At 43.9% G+C, this 20,461-nt stretch overlaps 1 protein-coding gene across 1 annotated transcript in view; it reads left to right on the top strand.

Moving 5' to 3' along the window:
• Positions 1–20,461, top strand: part of ints4 (integrator complex subunit 4) — a 97,389-nt gene that overhangs the window by 48,111 nt on the left and 28,817 nt on the right. The window contains exons 12-17 of the mRNA XM_073044319.1: positions 545–687; positions 6,679–6,794; positions 7,881–8,014; positions 11,069–11,226; positions 13,112–13,205; positions 13,615–13,695. Of these exons, the coding sequence (XP_072900420.1) occupies positions 545–687; positions 6,679–6,794; positions 7,881–8,014; positions 11,069–11,226; positions 13,112–13,205; positions 13,615–13,695 (726 nt within the window). The remainder of the gene's footprint in view (positions 1–544; positions 688–6,678; positions 6,795–7,880; positions 8,015–11,068; positions 11,227–13,111; positions 13,206–13,614; positions 13,696–20,461) is intronic.

Raw genomic sequence — 20,461 nt, 5'->3', positions numbered from 1 at the left:
ATCATAGATGCCCATAATAATTAAGAACCTATCAATCTCCGCTTTAAATATATCCAATGACCTGGCCTCCACAGCTGTCTGTGGGAATGAATTCCACAGATTCACCACCCTCTGGCTAAAGAAATTCCTCCTCAGCTCTGTTCTAAATGGACGTCCCTCTATTCTAAAGCTGTGTCCTTTGGTCCTAGACTCTGCCTCTCCACATCCACTCTATCTAAGCTTTTCAATATTTGATAGATTTCAACAAGATCCCGCTCTCATTCTTCTAAACTCCAGTGACTACAGGCCCAGAATCATCAAACGCTACTCATATATTAACCCTCTAGTTCCTGGGTCATTTTAGTGAACCTCCTCTGGACTGTCTCCAACGCCAGCGCATCCTTTCTTAGATAAGGGCTCAAATCTGCTCACCATACTACACGTATGATCCAGACAATGCCATATAAAGCCTCAGCATCACTTCCTTTTGTAAGCAAAACAATTCTATCTGAAGCAACGGGGAGGTAGTTTGCCCAGGTAAATGTTCTTCTCTTTTGTTTCACAGGACTCTTCCCGTGACATCCGGGAAGCTTTACACGAGTTGCTGTGCTACACAAACGTGTCCACAAAGGACGGTATTCACCTGGCTCTGGTGGAACTACTGAAAAATCTGGCTAAGTATCCAACCGATCGGAATTCAATCTGGAAGTGAGTCCCTTTTTATGGTTTAGCAAACTTAAAAGCACATTTATTATCAAGATACATATATGTCACCATATACAACCCAGAGATTCATTTTCTTGTGGGCATACTTAATAAATCTATAGAATAATAACCATAACAGAATCACTGCAAGACAGCATCAACTAGGGCGTTCAACCGGAGTGCAAAAGACAACAATCAGTGCCAATACAAAAAGAAAGAAATAATAATAAATATCGAGAACTTGAGATGAAGATTCCTTGAAAGTGAGTCCATTGGTTGTGGGACCATTTCAATGATGGGTCTAGTGAAGTTATCACCTTTGGTTCAAGAGCCTGATAGTTGAGGGGTAATAACTGTTTCAACCTGGTGGTGTAAATCCTGAGGCGCCTGGACCTCCTTCCTGAAAGTAGCAACAAGAAGAAAGCATGTCCTGGGTGGTAGGGGGTCCTGATGGTGGATGCTGCTTTCCCTCAACAGGGCTCAGTGATGGGGAGGGCTTTGCCCACGATAGACAGGGCTGTTTGGGGAGAGGGAAATGTAATCCCACACCAATAGTTTCATGTGCAGGTTTATTGTCATTTAACTGTACAAATGTATACCACCAAATGAAACAACGCTCGTCCGGACCAACACGGTGCGTGTAACACGCACACAGCACATAAATCAGAATCAGGTTCGATATCACTGGCATATGTCGTGAAATTTGCGTTGCAGTACATAATAATAAAAAATCTATACATTACAATAAGAAATACGTAAAATAAAATTGAATAGTGCAAAAAGAGAGCAAAAAATAGGTAGTGTACATGGGTTTGTTGTCCATTCATAAATCTGGAGGGGAAAAAGCTGCTCCTGAATCCTTTGGTGTGTGTCTTCAGGCAATGAGAAGACAGCGTGTTCTGGGTGGTCGGGGTCCTTTAATGGTGGATGCTGCCTTTTCGAGGCATTGCCTTTTGAAGCTGTCCTCGATGCTGGGGATATATTCCGGATGACTTGACATTTAGCATGAATTGTATTTATGACACAAGTTAAAAAGTAAACAGTATAATGCTGCTGGTGCTTCATTCGTAGAGACATTGGTGGTGGCAGGGAGTTCAGTCGTCTCACTGCCTATTTGTAGGTAACATTAGCTTTCTTTGTCACATGAATTGACACATACAGTGAAATACGTTCTTTGTGTTTATAGCCAACACAATCTCAGGATGTGCTGAGGACAGCCTGCAGATGTTGCCACACATTCCGACGCCAGTAGAGCATGCCAAACATGTTCTGCAGAACACGCAGCCAACATACAGCAAGGAACAACAACAAAACAACCTCTTTTCCCACCCTCCCCCTGACCCACATACACGGATGAGCCTCCAACAACAGTAAAACAAACCCTTTCCCACCCACCCCTGACTCTCACACACAGATGGGCCTCCAACCACAGGACAGGCTGCTTCCAGACCATGGATCCAGACTCCATGATTGGCCCATAACCCTCTAAACCTGGGGTCCACAGACCCCTCGGTTAATGGTAAGCTTCCATGGCATAAACACGGTTAGGAACCCCTATTCTAAATCTTTCTTATCCATGTACCTGTTCTAAAGTCTTTTAAACATTTTATTTTTATCTGCCCCTAGCACTTCCCCGGCAGCTCGTTCCAAATCCCCTGCCCCCACCCTCTGCGTGGATACCCTGCCCCTCAGTCTTCCTTTACATCTTTCCCCTTTCAGCTTAAACCCATGCTCTCTAGTTTTAGAATGCCCTGCGCTGGGGAATAAACTGCAAATGTAAGAGCAGAGGTATGCCATTCGGTCCATCAAGACCACTCTGCCATTTCACCATGGCTGATTTATTATCCCTCTCAACCCTCCTGCCTTCTCTCCATAATGCTTGACACTCTGACTAACCAAGATCTTATCAATCTTTGCTTTAAATATACCCAATGTCTTGGCCTCCATAGCTATCCGGGCAATGAATTCCACAGATTCACCACCGTCTGGCTAAAGGAATTTCTTCTCATGTCTGTTCTGTTCTGATACTGTGCCCTCTGGTCCTTGACTTCCCCACTGTAGGAAACATCCACTCTGTAATATTCAATAGTTTTCAATGAGATTTCCGCCCCCCCCCTCCCCCCATTCTTCCAAGCCAGTACAGGCCCAGAACCATCAAACACTTCTCATATGTTAACCCTGTATTTCCCAGGATCATTCTCATGAACCAATCTACCCTATCTGTGCCCTTCATAATTTTATAAGGATAACTTTTTGGTCAACTGTCAGCCTCTAACCTCCAGGGAAACAGACCCAGCCTGTCCAGTTTCTTCTTGTAACTCAAACCCTCCAGTCCCAACAATATCCTTACAGAATTTTTTTCTGTAGCCTCCCTAGCTTACTTGCACCTGTCCTGGGGTACAGTGACCAGCACTGCACACTATGTGCAGGACCATGCGGTCTCATCAACATGACACCCCCAACTCCTGTACAAGTGTTTGCAGCGTGCCATAGAGTACTACAGTACAGAAACCAGTTCTTCGTTCCAAGACGTACAAAAAGGCTGGATGAACTCAGCAGGTCAGGCAGCATCCATTGAAAGAAGCAGTCAACATTTCGGTCGAGACCCTTCGTCAGGACTGAAGAAGGAGGGGGCAGGGGCCCTATAAAGAAGGTGGGGGGAGGGTGGAAAACCAATCAGAGGAAAGATCAAGGGGTGGGGGAGGGGAAACAGGGAGGGGATAGGCAGGAGAGGTGAAGAAGGGGAACCCCTTCTAAGGGGAAAACACTATGGGTAGTAGAAGTAGGTAGAGTCATGAGAGGTGATAGGGGGCTAGAAGAGGAGACAGAGTGAAGGTGGGATGGGGGAAGGGAGAGGGAGGGAATTACCGGAAGTTGGAAGTTCATACCAAGGGGCTGGAGGCTACCCAGACGGTATATGAGGTGTTGCTCCTCCAACCTGAGTTTGGCCTCATCATGGCAGTCGAGGAGGCCATGTACGGACATATCCAAATGGGAATGAGAGGGAGAGTTGAAGTGAGTGGCAACCGGGAGATCCTGTCTGCTGTGGCGGATGGAGCGTAGGTGCTCGATGAAGCGGTCCCCCAATCTGCGTCGGGTCTCGCCGATGTAGAGGAGGCCACACCGGGTGCACCGGATGAAATAGATTACCCCAACAGACTCTTCGTTCCATCTGGTCTGTGTTGGACTGTTATTCTGCCTAGTCCCATCAAACTGTACCTGGACCATAGTCCTCCATACCACTTCCATCCATGTACTTATCCATTCTTCTCTTAAGTGTTGCAATTAAACCCACATCCAGCATTTCTGCTAGCAGCTCTATCCACACTCTCACCTCCCTCTGTGTAAAGAAGTTTCCCTTAAGCATTTCACCTTTCACCTTTAACCCATGATCTCTAGTTCTAGTCTCACCCAACCTCAGTGGAAGAAACCTGCTTGCATTTAACTTATCAATATGCCTCATAGTTTTGTATTCCACTATCAGAGCTCCCCTCTGGCACAGCTTCTCCGAGCACCATCCTCTGCCGAGCGTATTAAGATGCCCCCGCCAACGGCTACTGGCAACTCAACCCTGAGGACTGGGGGCCTGTTCTTCTCAACAGAGTCCCGGACCTCACAGCAGCAGCAGCAACGAAGAGGGCCTTCCTGGAGATTTCCAGATGTTCCTCCGTGCTCCGTGCTCCCACGTCCGTTTTTCATTAGATTAGGATTGCACACGGCACCCCGCCTAACAAATAACATATCAGCTCCGGAGTGGCTGCTGCAACCTGCGTCGCGCCGCCAAATGTTAGATTTATATTAGAGTAACGCACACAAAATGCTGAAGAAACTGAGCAGGTCAGGCAACATCTGTGGAAAGGAATAAAGAGTCAATGTTTCAGGCAGAGGCCCTCTGTCAGGACCCATTAGCACAATTCTTGCTCGTTGTTTTCACTTTGTTTTTGATGTACATGTGACGATTAAATTTTTAGCTCTGCGCAGCCACCAGTGGGCAAACATTGGGCCTTCGACTTCCCCAGCGGGCCCAGAGCAGGGGCTGGGTCTGCTTGCATTTGTCACTGCGAATAATTCAAACACTTGGAGTTGTGGTTGAGGTGAAGAGCATCAGGAAGGATAAAAAGTGATTGGTTGGGTATTTTACAAAGCTGTTGCAAGATATTGAGTGGCACAGTAGTGTAGTGGGTAGTGTAGCACTTTACGAAGTTCAAAGTACATTTATTATCAAAGTATGTATACATTATACAACCTGAGATTCATCTCCTAACAGGCAGTCACAAAACAAGGAAATCCATTTAAAAAAAGGCTGTCAATCACCCAAATGTGCAGAGAGAAAAAAGAAACAAATCATGCAAACAATAGATACAAGCAAATAGCATTCTGAACTGAAATCCACAGAGAGTCCGTCCCCAGACCCTAGGTTCAGCACAGAGCCATCACCAATCAGAGTTCAGTTCCCACCATTAACCATATAACAATTACAGCATGGAAACAGGCATCTTGGCCCTTCTAATCCATGCCGAACGCTTACTCTCACCTAGTCCCACTGATCCGCACTCAGCCCATAACCCTCCATTCCTTTCCTGTCCATATACCTATCTAATTTTGCTTTAAATGACAATACCGAACCTGCCTCTACCACTTCTACTGGAAGCTCATTCCACAGAGCTACCACTCTCTGAGTAAAGAAATTCTCCCTTGTGTTACCCTTAAACTTTTGCCCCCTAACTCTCAACTCATGTCCTCTTGTTTGAATCTCCCCTACTCTCAATGGAAAAAGCCTATCCACTTCAACTCTATCTATCCCCCTCATAATTTTAAATACCTCTATCAAGTCCCCCCCTTAATCTTCTACGCACCAAAGAATAAAGACCTAACTTGTTCAACCTTTCCCTGTACCTTAGGTGCTGAAACCCAGGTAACATTCTAGTAAATCTCCTCTGTACTCTCCCTACTTTGTTGACATCTTTCCTATAATTCGGTCACCAGAACTGTACACAATACTCCAAATTCTGCCTTACCAATGCCTTGTACAATTTTAACATTACATCCCAACTCCTATACTCAATGCTCTGATTTATAAAGGCCAGCATACCAAAAGCTTTCTTCACCACGCTATCCACATGAGATTCCACCTTCAGGGAACTATGCACCATTATTGCTAGATCACTCTGTTCTACTGCATTCTTCAATGGCCTGCCATTTACCATGTATGACCTATTTGGATTATTCCTACCAAAATGTAGCACTTATCAGCATTAAACTCCATCTGCCATCGCTCAGCCCACTCTTCTAACTGACCTAAATCTCTCTGCAAACTTTGAAAACCTACTTCATTATCCACAACGCCACCTACCTTAGTATCATCTGCATACTTACTAATCCAATTTACCACCCCATCATCCAGATTATCCTTAAGGTGTTTGTGCGTTCTCCTTGTGAACCACTTGCGTTTCCTCTGGGTGCTCCTGTTTCCTCCCAAAGTCCAAAGACGTATGTGTTAGGTTAGTGAGTTGTGAGCATGGCTCCGGAAGAGTGGCAACACTTGCGGGCTGCTCCCAGCTCATCCTCCAACTGTGATGGTCACTGACACAAACAACACATTTCACTCTATGTCGTGATGTATGTGGGACAAATAAAGATAATCTTTCATCTTGAATGTTATCAAGGATCTGCTTTATTCACCAGATACATTTACACGAATTGGGAATTTGCTGTGGTGTGTTGGTCAGGCAACCAAAAAATAACATTCAACAATTATAGTAGAAAATTGTACAAAAAATAAAGTTAAAGGTTAAAGTATGGGTATGGAACAAAATGTGCATAAATGCATAAATACCAACATGTATTTACAATGTAAACATTATAAAAAGTGGTTTATAATAATGTGTCCTGGGCTGTGTGATTGTTTCTATGTTACACTGCATTGACAGTACCTCTGCTCTGGACTTGATAGTAACCTCTAATGAACTTGCCTGAATTTTCTCTCTTCCCTAGATGCCTCAAGTACCTGGGCAGCAGGCACCCCACCCTGGTTTTGCCTCTCGTTCCTGAACTGCTGAGTACACACCCGTACTTCGACACCCCAGAACCCGACATGGACGACCCGGCTTGTATCCTTATTTTTATTTAGAGATGCAGCCTAGAACGTGCCCTTCTGGCAACCCACCAATTTAACTACCTAGCCTAATCTCAGGACAATTTACCATGACCAGTCAACTTGTTAACTTGTTAACTGGTACATCTTTGGAATGTGGGAGGGAACAGGAGCACACAGAGAAAACCCATACGCACTAGGAAAGAACTTTCTTATGGGGGACATCAGAATTGAGCTTTGAATTCCGTAACACCCTGAGCTGTAATCGTGTCACACTATGCACTGTGCTATCATGGCACTACCCTGAGCTGTAATAATGTCACACTAACCATTATGATATCACGGCGATACCCTGAGCTTTAATAGTGTCGCACTAAGCACTGTGCTATCGTGGTGCTATTACTGGTTAACGCCTTCGCTCTTCATTACTGTGTAATGAATGCTGCTGACGTCAAGTGGGATAACATTCCAGAAAAATGAATGGTGTCGGCCACGGTTTACTCAGATGAACCACAAAATGCTGGAGGAACTCAGCAGGTCAGTCAGCATCTATTGGAGAGGTACAAACAGTCCACATTTCAAGCTGAGACCCTTCATCAGGGCTGGGAACGAAGGGGGGGGGGAAGAAGGAAGAATAAGAAGGTGGGAGGAGGGCAAGGAGTACAGGACCGTAAGACATAGAAGCAGAGTTTGGTCATTTGTTCCATCGAATCTGCTCTACCATTCCACCATGGCTGATTTATTATCCCTGTCAACCCCATTCTCCTACCTTCTCCCTGCAATCTTTGATGCTCTTACTGATTAAGAACCTTTCAACCTCTGTTTTAAATGTACCCAATGACTTGGTGTCCACAGCCATCTGTGGTAATGAATTCAACAGATTTACCACCCTCTGGCCACAGAAATTCCTCCTCATCTCTGTTCTAAGCTGGCAGGTGATAGGTGAAGCCAAGTGAGGGAGAATGTGGATGGATCGGAGAGTGGGAATGAATTGAGAAGTTCAACAGGCTCTGCAATCCAGTCAACATCCTGGTTACTTCCTGAGTGTGTGTACACCGTTAAAGATGGTCAGTGAGTCTTCCTTAACTCCTGATTGTACTAGACATTGCAGTGCTTGTTTTGGTGTTCAATGCAGCCAAGACCTGCCCAACCATGTCTGCACTCTTCTCAGACCACACGTTCCGTCACTATGCCTACCTACGTGACAGCCTGTCTGATTTGGTGCCTCCACTCCAGGTAAGGCGAATCTGCAGCACTTACAAATCATGGCAAGTTCGAATTGTTCCTTTCAGTAAAGAATTGGAATTTGTTTGCTTTCTTTCTGCTATTCAGAGATAGTACTTTAGGTTGAACAAGTTAGGTCTTTATTCTTTGGAGCGTAGAAGGTTGAGGGGGGACTTGATAGAGGTATTTAAAATTATGAGGGGGATAGATAGAGTTGATGTGGATAGGCTTTTTCCATTGAGAGTAGGGGAGATTCAAACAAGAGGACATGAGTTGAGAGTTAGGGTAAGTTTAAGGGTAACATGAGGGAGAGTTTCTTTACTCAGAGAGTGGTAGCTGTGTGGAACGAGCTTCCAATAGAAGTGGTAGAGGCAGGTTCGATATTGTCATTTAAAGTAAAATTGGATAGGTATATGGACAGGAAAGGAATGGAGGGTTATGGGCTGAGTGCAGGTTGGTGGGACTAGGTGAGAGTAAGCATTCGGCATGAACTAGAAGGGCTGAGATGGCCTGTTTCCATGCTGTAATTGTTATCTGGTTAATAGGTCCTTCCGATGCAATGAGCCGCCCAATTATATCCATTTGACTAATGACCTACTAACGCATACGTCTTGGGAACGTGGGAGGAGGAGAAAACCCACGTGGTCACAGGGAGAAAGTGGAAACTCCCAGGCGCTGTAATAGTGTAACACAAATACGGTCACTGATGTGGCGATGCCGGGGATTGAACCTGTGCTCTCCCACTGAGCTAAATCCCAGCTTCCTGTTGCCTTACGCATTTCATTGTTGTGACATATACTGAGATATAGAGAAAACTTGTCTTGCATACTGTTCAGATCATTACAGAGTGCATTGAGGTAGAACAATAACAGAATGCAGAATAAAGTGCTACAGTTATAAAGAGCGCAGTTCAGGCAAACAGTAAGGTGCAAGGTAATAATGAGGTAGATTGTGATGTAAAGAGTTCATTTTGTTATACAAGGCATTGTTCAAAAGTGAAAACTGGGATAGAAGCTGTCCTTGAGCTTGGTGGTACATGCTTTCAGACTTTTATATCCTCAGCCCAATGGGAGAGGGGAGAAGAGAGAATGTCTACAATAGGGTGGGGTCTTTGATTACGTCAAGTGATTTACTGGGGCAGCGAGAAGTGCAGACAGTGCCCAGGGAGGGGAGGCTGGTTTCCGTGATGTGCTGAGCTGTGACCACAACATTTATTGCTTGTCTCTTTGACCTTGTGAAGTTTCTCTGGTGTTACTGGGAAACGAGTTTTACGACTTAAACCCAGAGACCATTCAAAGTCGAAGACCTAAGACAGGAGCAGAATTAGGTAATTTGCCCATCAAGGCCGCTACACCTTCCTATCATAGCTGATTTATTATCCGTCTCAACCAGGTTCTCTTGCCCTGCCTTCTTACTGTAACCTTTGATGCCCTGACAAATCAAGAACCTGTCAACCTCCGCTTTAAATATACTCGATGACTTGGCCTCCACAGCCCTCTATGGCAATGAATTCCACAGACTCTCCACCCTCTAGGTGTAGATACCTCTCCTTGCCTCTGTTTTAAAGAAGACATCAAGGTCCAAGTTTCAAAGTAAATTTATCATCAAACTATGTCACCATACATTGAGGTTAATTTTCTTGCAAAATAAAAGAACAAGGAGATATCATAGAATCAATGAAAAACCACATATGAACAAAGACTGACAAACAGACTGAGACTGGGGAAATATTTCAAAAAACAAGAAACAGACACACCTGGGAGCGTAAGGACAGAGTTGGCTGAAAGCGGCATCGTATGTAGATAAGGTGCTGAAGCACACTGGCCTTCATCACTCAGGGCGTCGAGCGTAGAAGTCGGGAAGTTGTATTATGTGAGACATTAGTGAGGTCAGTCTTGGAGTATTGTGTACAGTTTTGATCACCTTGTTATAAGAAAGATGTTACTGCTTTAGAAAGGCTGCAAGAAAAGATGTACCAGGATGTTGCCTGGACTGTGGGTTAGTGAGCGGAGATGTTGATCAGCCTCACTGCTTGGGGAAAGTTTTTGAGTCTGGTGGTCCTGGTGTGGATGCTACGTAGTCTCCTCCCTGATGGGAGTGGGACAAACAGTCCGTGAGCAGGGTGGGTGGGATCCTGCATGATGTTGCTGGCCCTTTTCCCGCACCTGGACTTGGTTGTCAGAGGCTATTTGAGGCGCATGCCATTGGGAGCATTTAATGGATAGTTACCACCCCCATTATAATGACCTTAATGGACATACATTCAATCTCTGTATGTAAACTACCTTATGTATTTATATTGATTGTTTTATTATTGTGTTCTTTATCTTATTGTGTTTTTTTATATGTGGCATTGGATCCAGAGTAACAATTATTTTGTTCAACTTTATGCTTGTGCACTGGAATTGGCATTAAACAATCTTAAATTACAGGGTGAGGTTGGAGTGTGGGAGATTGAGGGGTGACCTGATAGTGGTATACAGGTTCATGAGGGGCATAGACAGGGTGAAAGCCACAGTCTTATTCCCAGGGAGGGGCTGGTAAAAACAAGAGGGCAGAGGTTTAGGATTAGAGGCGAGACATTAGAGGCAGCTTTCTCATGCAAAAGGTGGTGCGTGTTTGGAATGAGCTGCCAGAATCGGTGGTTGAGGCGGGAGAGAGGGCGACAGAGAACAAGATGCAGGTTGAGTGAGGTGGTTGGAGACAGGTGCCAGAATATTTCCTTGAACTGTTTGGGCCTCAGTGAGGGGAAAGAAATTAAAGTAATGGATTTTAAGATGGGAATAGAATTTTATTTTGTCAGAGGTTCTTTACCTTTTGTGTTCTGTACCTCAGAGCTCCGTGACCAGTGTAGTTGCATTTGTCCTGTGTGGCGTAACACACGCAAAGTGCTGGCGGAACTCAGCAGGTCCAGCCCTGATGAAGAGTCTCAGCCCAAAACGTCGACTGTTTAGTCCTCTCCGTCGATGCTGCCTGACCTGCTGGGTTCCGCCAGCATTTTGTGTGCATTACTCTGGATTTCCAGAGGATCTCTGCTATCTCCAGCACTGTGCTTTGCATTTACAGTTGCCAGGCAGGAAGATGGTATCGGTCTCAGATTCCTCCAACCACGCTCTGAACGAGGACTCGTCCCGCCAGTTTGTGCAGCAGAGCCTTGACCGGGCTCAGACTCTCCAACATCTGGATACCCAGGGAGCTCAGGACCTTCTGAAGCTAACAATTCGGTGAGCATTACTATCTCTCTGTTCTTTGGATGGGTCACAGTGAATGATTGTCCTCTGTTTAATGGCGTCATTCACTGAATACAGTTGTCAGTTTCTCTGAGGATCACCACCTTGTCATGGGGGAGAGCCTTGTGAGTTTCTGAGATCCTCAGAGTGATGCCGTCTGGACCTTAGCTCCTGGTAGGGCGACCCATGTCAGTCTGGTCAAGTGGGAGGTTCTAACCGTAGAGCGGTCTAACCAAGAACTCTGGTTCTCCTTCTCTTTCCATGGTCCACTCTCCTCTTCAATCACGTTCCTTATCCTTCAGCCCTTTACCTTATCCCCAACTTCAAACTCCCCGCTCCCCCACCCAACCACCTCCCTGCTCACCTGCTCTCACCTATCATTTGCCAGCTTGTCCTCCTTCCCTTTCCCTCCACCTTCTTATTCTGGCTTCTGCCCCCTTCTCCAGTCCTGATGAAGGGTCTTGGTCTCAACCATAGACAGTTCATTCTTTTCCATCGACGCTGTCTGACCTGCTGAGTTCCTCCAGCATTTTGTGTCGGTTACTCTAACCTACAGTTTTTGGCTCCAGCCTGTTGAGCCTATTACAATCCACCAGTCCTTTTGGTTTAGGGATTCAGCTTGGGGCTAACAAACCCCTGACTGCTTAAACAAAATTGACAACCCTAACCCTAATCCTATAGAGGGAAAGGGAATGTGTGGCAAAACGTGTAGGCTGCCCTAGCACATTCTTAGGTGTGTTGGTTGTTAACACAAACAAAGTATTTCACTGCATTTATCGGTGTACGTGTGATAAATAAATCTAAATCTGAAAAGAATCATCAGTATTTAGAGTTGAAACCCTGCATCAGGATTGAGAATGGAGAGGGGAGATGGCTGAGACATAATAAAATGGCCAGTGAGTGTCATCTTCTGCTGCTGGAGCCCATCCATTTAAAGGTTTGATGTGTGTTCAGAGATGCACACCACTATTGTAATGCATGGTTTTTCATGTTACTGTCACCTTCCTGTGAGCTTGAACCAGTCTGGCCATTCTCCTCTGACCTCTCATTAACAAGGCATTTTCACCCATAGAACTGTGGCTGACTGGATTGTAAATTCCAGGAGCTCATCAGTTTCTGAGCTACTCTGTTTATTAGATGCGTCAAAAATCAAACTTACAAAATTTAGTGAAAATAGTGAAATGAAAACTGCCAATATTTACAAAAAGATAGCTACCAGAAAACAATTATAGCTCCCTTCATTGTGACTACGTGATAGCCTCTATCTCTAGCTCATTGAGGGCGATGAGCTCCTTTAAATCAGCACTAGGACATAGCAGCTTTGATTACCAACAAAGTTAACTTAAGACTACCCATGAATTAGAATCAGATGCACCCCACAATGTAGTTAGGATCATATTACAAAATAACAGAAAGTATCTCCCTTAAATACAGTATACAAGCAACATGTACACATTTACACATCCCATCGCTAAAGAGATGGAGTATTCTGCCATGTGTGATGCGAAAGGCACCAGAAAGCCAACCGGAGCACAGCAGCTCGGTTTAGGACCCGTTATGAGAATATACCGGGGGAGACACTGAAGTGTACACCTACCAGGAGCTAAACTCTAGACCACATTGCTCTTGGCATCTCAGGAGCTCACAGGCCTCACCAGCACAACAAGGTGATGGAGAAGCTTTGGTTATGCAGGCTGCTTTATTGAAACCACAGGAAGTGTTAACGGAGTTCATGGAGAGGAGGCTGGCTTCTGTGATGAGTTGAGCTGTGTCCACAACTCCGGTTCCTTTTGGTGAAGTGTTGAAATTCATTAACTTATGATAGATGAAGCTTGTATCTCAAGCATCATTTTTTATTTAATCTTTCTTCTGATCCCAGTGACCTGCAGCGACTGGGAGAGCTACAGCCAGAGTTGTCGGGGATCGCTGAGTTTTCAGCCACATACTTGCAGTGCCAGCTCCTGCTCATGAAGGTAAGGTGTTTACACGATGCTTCTCTGTATGAGCGCTGGCTTCCTTCTCCCAGGTGTCTCCACCTTGATAGCTGAGGAAACAAGTACGTCATAGTCATACAGCACTACTGCATAGAAACAGGCCCTTCAGCCCATCTAATCCATTCTGAAAATTCAGCTTGGTTCTATCAGCCTACACCTGGATCATAGCCCTCCATATCCCTTGCATCCATGTATTTATCCAATCTACTCTTAGGTGTTGAAACCGAATGCGCATCCCCCACTTCCACTGTCAGCTCTTTCCATACTCTCACCACCCTCTTGAGTTTTCTCAGGTTCTCCATAAAGAAAATGCAGAAGGTTGTGGACACAGCTCGGCATCTCAGCAAAACCGGTCTCCCCCTTAAACAAAGTATTTTTCTCTTTGCAGTCTCTTCAGGAGAAGGTGTGGAACGTGGCTGCTCCACTCTACCTCAAACAGAACGTCATGGCAGCTTCTGCGGCCAAACAGGTGAGTGGTGTCCGTGTCCCCCCGTTGGTGGAGTGAAGGCAGAATGTGGAACCACTGCCTCAGCTCCAGCTGCCCTTGTTTTCCTTAGTTATGTCATTTGCCTTCAAGGATGTAATGCTGAGGCTTTAGAAGACATTGGTCAGACTGCACTTGCAGTATTGTGAACAGCTTTGGGCCCCTTTCTAAGAAAGGATGAGCTGACATTGGAGAGGGTTCAGAGAAGGTTCAAGAGAATGATCCCAGCAATGAAAGGATTAATGTATGAGGATTGCTCTGGGCCTGGACTTGCTAGAGTTTAGAGGAACAAGGGGAGGTCTGATTGAAACCTATTGAATATTAAATGGTCTGGATAGAGTGGATGCGGAGAGGATGTTTCCTACCATGAGGGAGTCCAGAACCATGGGGCACAGCCTCAGAATACAAGGGTGTCCCCCTTGAACAGAGATGAGGAGGAATATCGTTAACCAGAGGTATGTGAATCTGTTGAATTCATTGCAATAGATAACTGTGGAGGTCTGGTCATCGGGTATATTTAAAGCAGAGGATAGGATTTTGATTAGTAAGGGAGTCAAAGGCTACGAGGTGTTAAAGTCAATTGGAAGATCAAACAGACAGCCAATGGCTTCTGGTGAGGCACGAGGCAAGATGGCAGCATGGCACTGAGCGCTAACATATAGCCCTCCCTTTTCAAGTCCTTTAGGGCTCATAGACGGTCTTAATACAAGGTTGAGTTGGAGAAAGATCTTATTGAAGACATGGCCTCAAAAAAAGATTCAAACTCAACCAGGTAACAAGACACCAGCAGACGACACCAAGCTAGCGATTCATCCAAGGAAATAGCTATGCTAATTAAGCAAACAATGGCAACGGAGATGGAATCGCTGAAAGAAACAGTAGCCCACATGCTAAAGGAGTCACTGGAAAAGGCTCTCGACCCCATACAGAATCATATGGCAGAGAATGGCAACATTCTCCGGTCGTTAAAGGAGCAAGTGGATATTCATGCTAAAAACTTTAGCACGGTCTTCAACAAAATAGACAACATTCATGTTTGCTTACGCAAGAATGAGAAAGTTACTAATTCCTATCTCGCGGAGGTGACTAAGTTATGGAAGAAGCTAAACGACTTGGAGGACAGATCCAGGAGGAACAATGTGCGGCTGGTCAACCTACCGACAGGCGCTGAGGGTGTCGATCCGAGAGGTTACCTCGAGAAGATGCTGCCTAATTGGATTCCAGCGCTCAAGAATTCCCACAGCACTCCATTGGAGATCGATAGAGCACATAGGATCTTTTCCAACAACACTTCAGGACCGCGGACCATTGTTTTTAGGCTTCTACGGTACACCGACCGGCAGGCTATCCTGGACGGCGCGAGGAAAGCCAAACCTACTCTCCCTGATGGCACCCAGCTGCAGTTCTTTGCCGACTACAGCCCCAGCACGACGCAGGAACGGCAGAGATACAAGGAATCTGCGCTAAGCTTCGACGGAAGGGGATCGACTCATTTCTCTTATACCCGGCGATTTTGAAAGTGAATATCAAGGGCATGAAGATGTCGTTTAACTCTGCAGAGGAAGCGAAAGAAGCTCTGAAATCATCGATGCTGGGAGATATGGAAGAAGACCATGGGCAAAGTCCACCTGCCCCTCAGGAGGAGATGGACCTGCCTGTACGCACAATCTAACAGGCACGGGCAAGTTAACGTTATAGATGTGAAGTTCTCTGGTTATTCTTTTACTGGAAAGTCATTCGTTGCACTTTTGTATTTAGTTAATTAAGGGGCCAATTTGTTTCTCAGTATTGTAGGTCAGAGTTTTAAGGTGATATTCAATATCCCCAATTGTCATACTTCATCAAGAATGAAGCTGATACACAGCAGTTTGTTCGGAATAACTTTAGAATGTTATGTTTCCAGTAGACTCGTTTACGTTCCTGGGCACCAGATAAGATAGCACTGGAGCCATCTGTTAAAGCGACAGTTTCTCGCTAGAGAGCTGTTGGGGTCTAGATAATGTGTTATACTATATTTGAGAAGGAAGTGGTTTTAATTATATAGGTTAATGGGTTTGTCCAGGTTTTTTTTCTTGGCTCTTTGATATGATTGTCTATGAGAACTGCTTTGCCTTTCTAATTTGTTGTTGCTAGAGGGGGTTGGTTAATGTCAGTGTTTGGTGTCTGACATTGCTAAGTGACACTCACAGATGTTACAAAGTAAAGGGTTGAATGTGAGGGGTGATGGGAGGGGGGTGGGAAGGGGTAACTCGGCGCTCCAACAGCAACTTACAACAACAGATCCAGGGGAAGATGAGCAACAGAGATGAATTAGAAAATCTTACTATTGTCTCATTTAATGTTAGAGGACTAAACTCTCCCTACAAGCGTTCAAAGGTTTTGGTTTCATATGCAGAATGAAAATAGATATCGTGCTGTTACAGCAAACACATCTTAAACCTAATGATATTCCCAGGGTTCAAAACCACTTTTATAAACCCGTTGTGGCATCAGCGTACCAAAGGAGTTATGATAGTAATGAGATGTAATATTAATGTAGCAATTGAAAGGTCTGGTGCATAATCCATCTGCTAAAGACTATACCTTCTTCTCCACAAGACATAAAACTTTCTCTCGGATAGATTACATTCTTGTATCCACCGATCTGCTGCCTTTGGTACACTCAATAGAATTTTTCCCCAGCCATCTATCTGATCACAACCCAGTCATATCTACTTTTAATTATGGCAAAATTAAAAATAAGGCTACTAGGTGGAGGTTTAACTCCACTCTTCTTAAAAACGACTAATTTCTATCACAGCTGAGAACAAAAATGACGGAATTTATAAATTTATATAAAAATAGTGTCTCAGATGTGACAGTGATTTGGGCCTCCATCAAGGGTTTCTGACGAAATAACGCCACAAGGTTCAGTGCCCATCTACAGAAAAGCCGGCTTCAAAAGATTTGCACCCTAGAAGAACAATGTAAGATTTTGGAGAATGATCTCAAAAGGAGATACACCATAACAAAAGAAAACGAGCTCAAAACAAAACAAGCAGAATTAAATGATTTATTAAGAAGCAAGGCAGAATATATGATCCATATAACCAAACATAAGGATTCTGCAGAAGGCAGCAGACCGAGCCATCTTTTGGCACCAACGCTCAAACAACAGGAAGCTAAAAGGTCTGTACCAGCGATTAGATGTGCTAAACGTGGAGTAGTATCTTCAACAGAGGAAATAAACAAGACATTCAAGAATTACTTTAAAGAACTGTATACAAGTGGCTCACTTCCTTCTGAGAATGACTTCAGCGATTTTCTTAGTGGATTAGACCTCCCTACGTTGTCATTAGAGGACACCAAAACTCTAGTCTCTCCTATTACACTGGATGAGCTACTTAAAGCAGTCAAAGCTACAAGTAGAGGCCGTACGCCAGGTATAGACGGCATACCTGTGGAACTGTACCTAGCACTTTGGGATATTCTTGGACCAGTATGGTTAGAAACACTAAATTATGCTTTTGGAAATGGTGCTTTCCATAGAGATCTAAACACAGCCCTGATCACAGTTATACCTAAGCCCAGTAAGGACCCCTTGGGGTGTGCCAGTTACTGTCCAATCTCCTTGGTAAATGCTGACCTCAAGATATTTTCCAAAGTCTTAGCCAGTAGACTTGAGACAGTAGTTGGGAAAATAATTAACCCAGATCAAATGGGCTTTATCAAGGGACGTCTCGCATCTGATAATATTCGCTGGCTGTTACACATACTGAGTGCAACACATAAAATCCCACTTGCCTGTGGCTGCTATTTCATAATGCTGAAAAAGCGTTCGATCGTCTTGAATGGCCATATCTTTGGAGAGTTCTTAAAGAATTTAAGTTAGGCGATAAATTTATCAATGTGATTCAAACATTGTATGCTAATCCTTCAGCCCGGGTATGTGTGGGAGGAGGTTTCTCAGAGTTATTTGACATAGGACGGGGCACACGACAAGGGGACCCTTTGTCCCCTTTAATTTTTACTATATCTATTGAACCGCTTGCACAGTTAATTAGAAACTGTCCTCAGATCTCCCCCACTACAATAGGTACAACTTCACATTCAATATCACTTTACGTGGACGACACGCCAGTTTATATGGCAAATGTTCAACAGACTATTCCCTATGTTTTAAAAACACTGGAGCAATTTGGATTTCTTTCAGGACACAAAGTTAATTTGTCAAAATCAGCACTGATGCTGATTAATATGGATAAAAGTAAGGTGTCTCTCCCTCCCCAGATTAATGTTACAAATGAGGTCCGCTACTTGGGTATTAAAGTTAATACCGTAGATGTCGGATTATAAGCCGCTACTTTTTTCCCACATTTTGAACAGCTTTGAACACTGCGGCCTTTACTACGGTGCGGCTAATGCATGATTTTTTTTCATGCCGCCAAAAACATTTTGCCTCGTAACAGTAGACCAATAAAATTGATGAGTAGTTCACAGAGGTCCAATGAAATTGTACGATAAATCAAGCGCACTTTCACAATTAAATTATTGTAAATCAGTCATTTGTACTCACCCTCATCAACATGGAAAACACTCGAAGAAAAGCATTGTGCTGCCTTTATGGCAGTTATTTAGTTTATATTTTCGCTTAGTAATTCATTTGTTAGTATTTTCTAGTTAAAGTTAGAAGTGTTTTAACTATATTTGTTTTCTGTACTACATCGCGGGATGCTATGACGTCACACCCGGTTTCGCCGCGTCTTGTGGGAAATACTGGTTTGCGATAAACGGGAAGGTGGGGGCGAGCGGCATTAGATCTGAGCGAACGCTGCTTTTAAGTTAAAGGCGATCAATAACTTTTCCTGGTAGGCTGCAGTATATATATTTTTTACCAGTCGTTAGGAGATATTGGAATGTTGTTCAGTAAAAAAGTATACGCAACGTATATTTAAAAGTAGCCGCGTTACAGGCACGGTTCGAAAAAAAGCATTTGCAATATGTATTTGTTTATGTTACCATATGGATTTAATTAAAAGTTAAAAAATCCTCACGTGTAATATCTTTCTGTGTAAATATCTCATATTACAACGTGGGACACCTGCGGCCGAAAATCCGGTGCGGCCTAAAATCCGGTGCGGCTTGTACAAGTACAAAATTGATTTTCTTTCTAAAATTAGAGCCAGCGGCTTTTAATCAAGTGCGCTCTGTAGTGCGAAATCTACGGTACTTCCCTATCATCTGTGGCTAAAACAAATTACTCTTTAATTTTGAAAAAAATAGAAGAAGATATTAATAGATGGAGACACCTGCCAGCATCAGTCCCAGCCCGTATATCGGTCATTAAAATGAACATCTTACCCCGCATTAATTTTATCAGCTCAATGATCCCACTTGCACCTGCAGCAGGATATTGGCAAAAACTGGACTCCTTACTACGATGCTATGTTGGAATGGTAAGCGACCCAATATAAAGTGGTCAGCTCTACAATTCAAAAAGTCGAATGGGGGATTGGCATGTCCAAATTTTAAATTGTATCACTGGGCATTTGTATTAAAAAGTCTTAGCTATTGGATGGAGGAGGATAAAGTTTCATTATAGAAAAATATAGAACAAGAGCTGATAGCACCAATAAGGTTGAAGGACTTTCTCCTTATAGGTATGTCTACCAAAAAATGTGATTTGTATTACGGTCCAATTTTAACCCATATGCTACAAGTGAGCAGCAGAAAAATTCCTAAAATTTAAAAGCGAATGGTGCAAATCATCTCCATTATGGAACAATAATCATTTTCTGTCTAGGGGGAAACCATTCACTAACAGAACTTGGGAGGATAAAGGTATTGCTACTCTTCAAGATATTAATGGACCAAGTACTATCCTTAGCTTTCAAGAACTGATATCTCGATATAATATTGATAAACACTCTCTTTTCTTCCACTTTAGAGTAAGATCAGCTTGTAAAGCCTATGGCATTCCCTGGGGGTCAGATTTATAGGACTATCCCATTTTAAGTTGGATACAGGGTGCTCCAGGGCAGATAGTGTCATATATCTATGATAAATTAAACTCCCAGAAATATATGCCCACATCAGGAATGAAAGCCTGGGATAGGGACATATCTGAATTGGGACAAGACTTAGACTGGGATGTGATTTGGGATAATGTTGCCGGTGCTTCGAAAAACCCAAATCATCGGTATATACACTTGAAATTTTGTCATAGAGCATATTTAACACCGAGAATTAGACATCAAATGGGACTGGTTCCTGACCCATATTGCTCATTTTGCCCCCACGGAACCATTGGCTCTTTTATACATGTTGTATGGGAATGTCCCGGGGTTTTTGGTTTGTGGGGAAAGGTTATCAGTATTCTTACAGAACTAATGGGGGTACAATTACCAATGGACGCCACTGTACATCTTCTAAATGATGACTCCCAACTTTCCCTTACGGAAAAAACACGCAAAGTCTGGCTGGCAGGCCTGACTGCAGCTAAGAAGATTGTAGTCCAGCGTGGGAAACCACCCCATGATATTTCATATACTCTCTGGCTTCGGCGCTTTCTGGACATTTCTTACCTGGAATTATCATCAGCAAGAGTAAATGATGCACGACCAAACTCAATCTTAATGTGGACAAATTTGATATCTAACTTAAAAGATCTTTTGTTAAAATAGGAATGCTCTGTCTGTGTTTGCACTACTATTCAATTGGTGGGTGGAGGGGAGAGGGATGGGGGGGGGATGGCGAAGAAGGTTGAGGGGGT

The sequence above is a fragment of the Hemitrygon akajei genome, chromosome 4, assembly GCF_048418815.1.
Source record: "Hemitrygon akajei chromosome 4, sHemAka1.3, whole genome shotgun sequence".
NCBI lineage: Eukaryota > Metazoa > Chordata > Chondrichthyes > Myliobatiformes > Dasyatidae > Hemitrygon > Hemitrygon akajei.
This window is presented reverse-complemented; position numbering and strand designations above follow the sequence as displayed.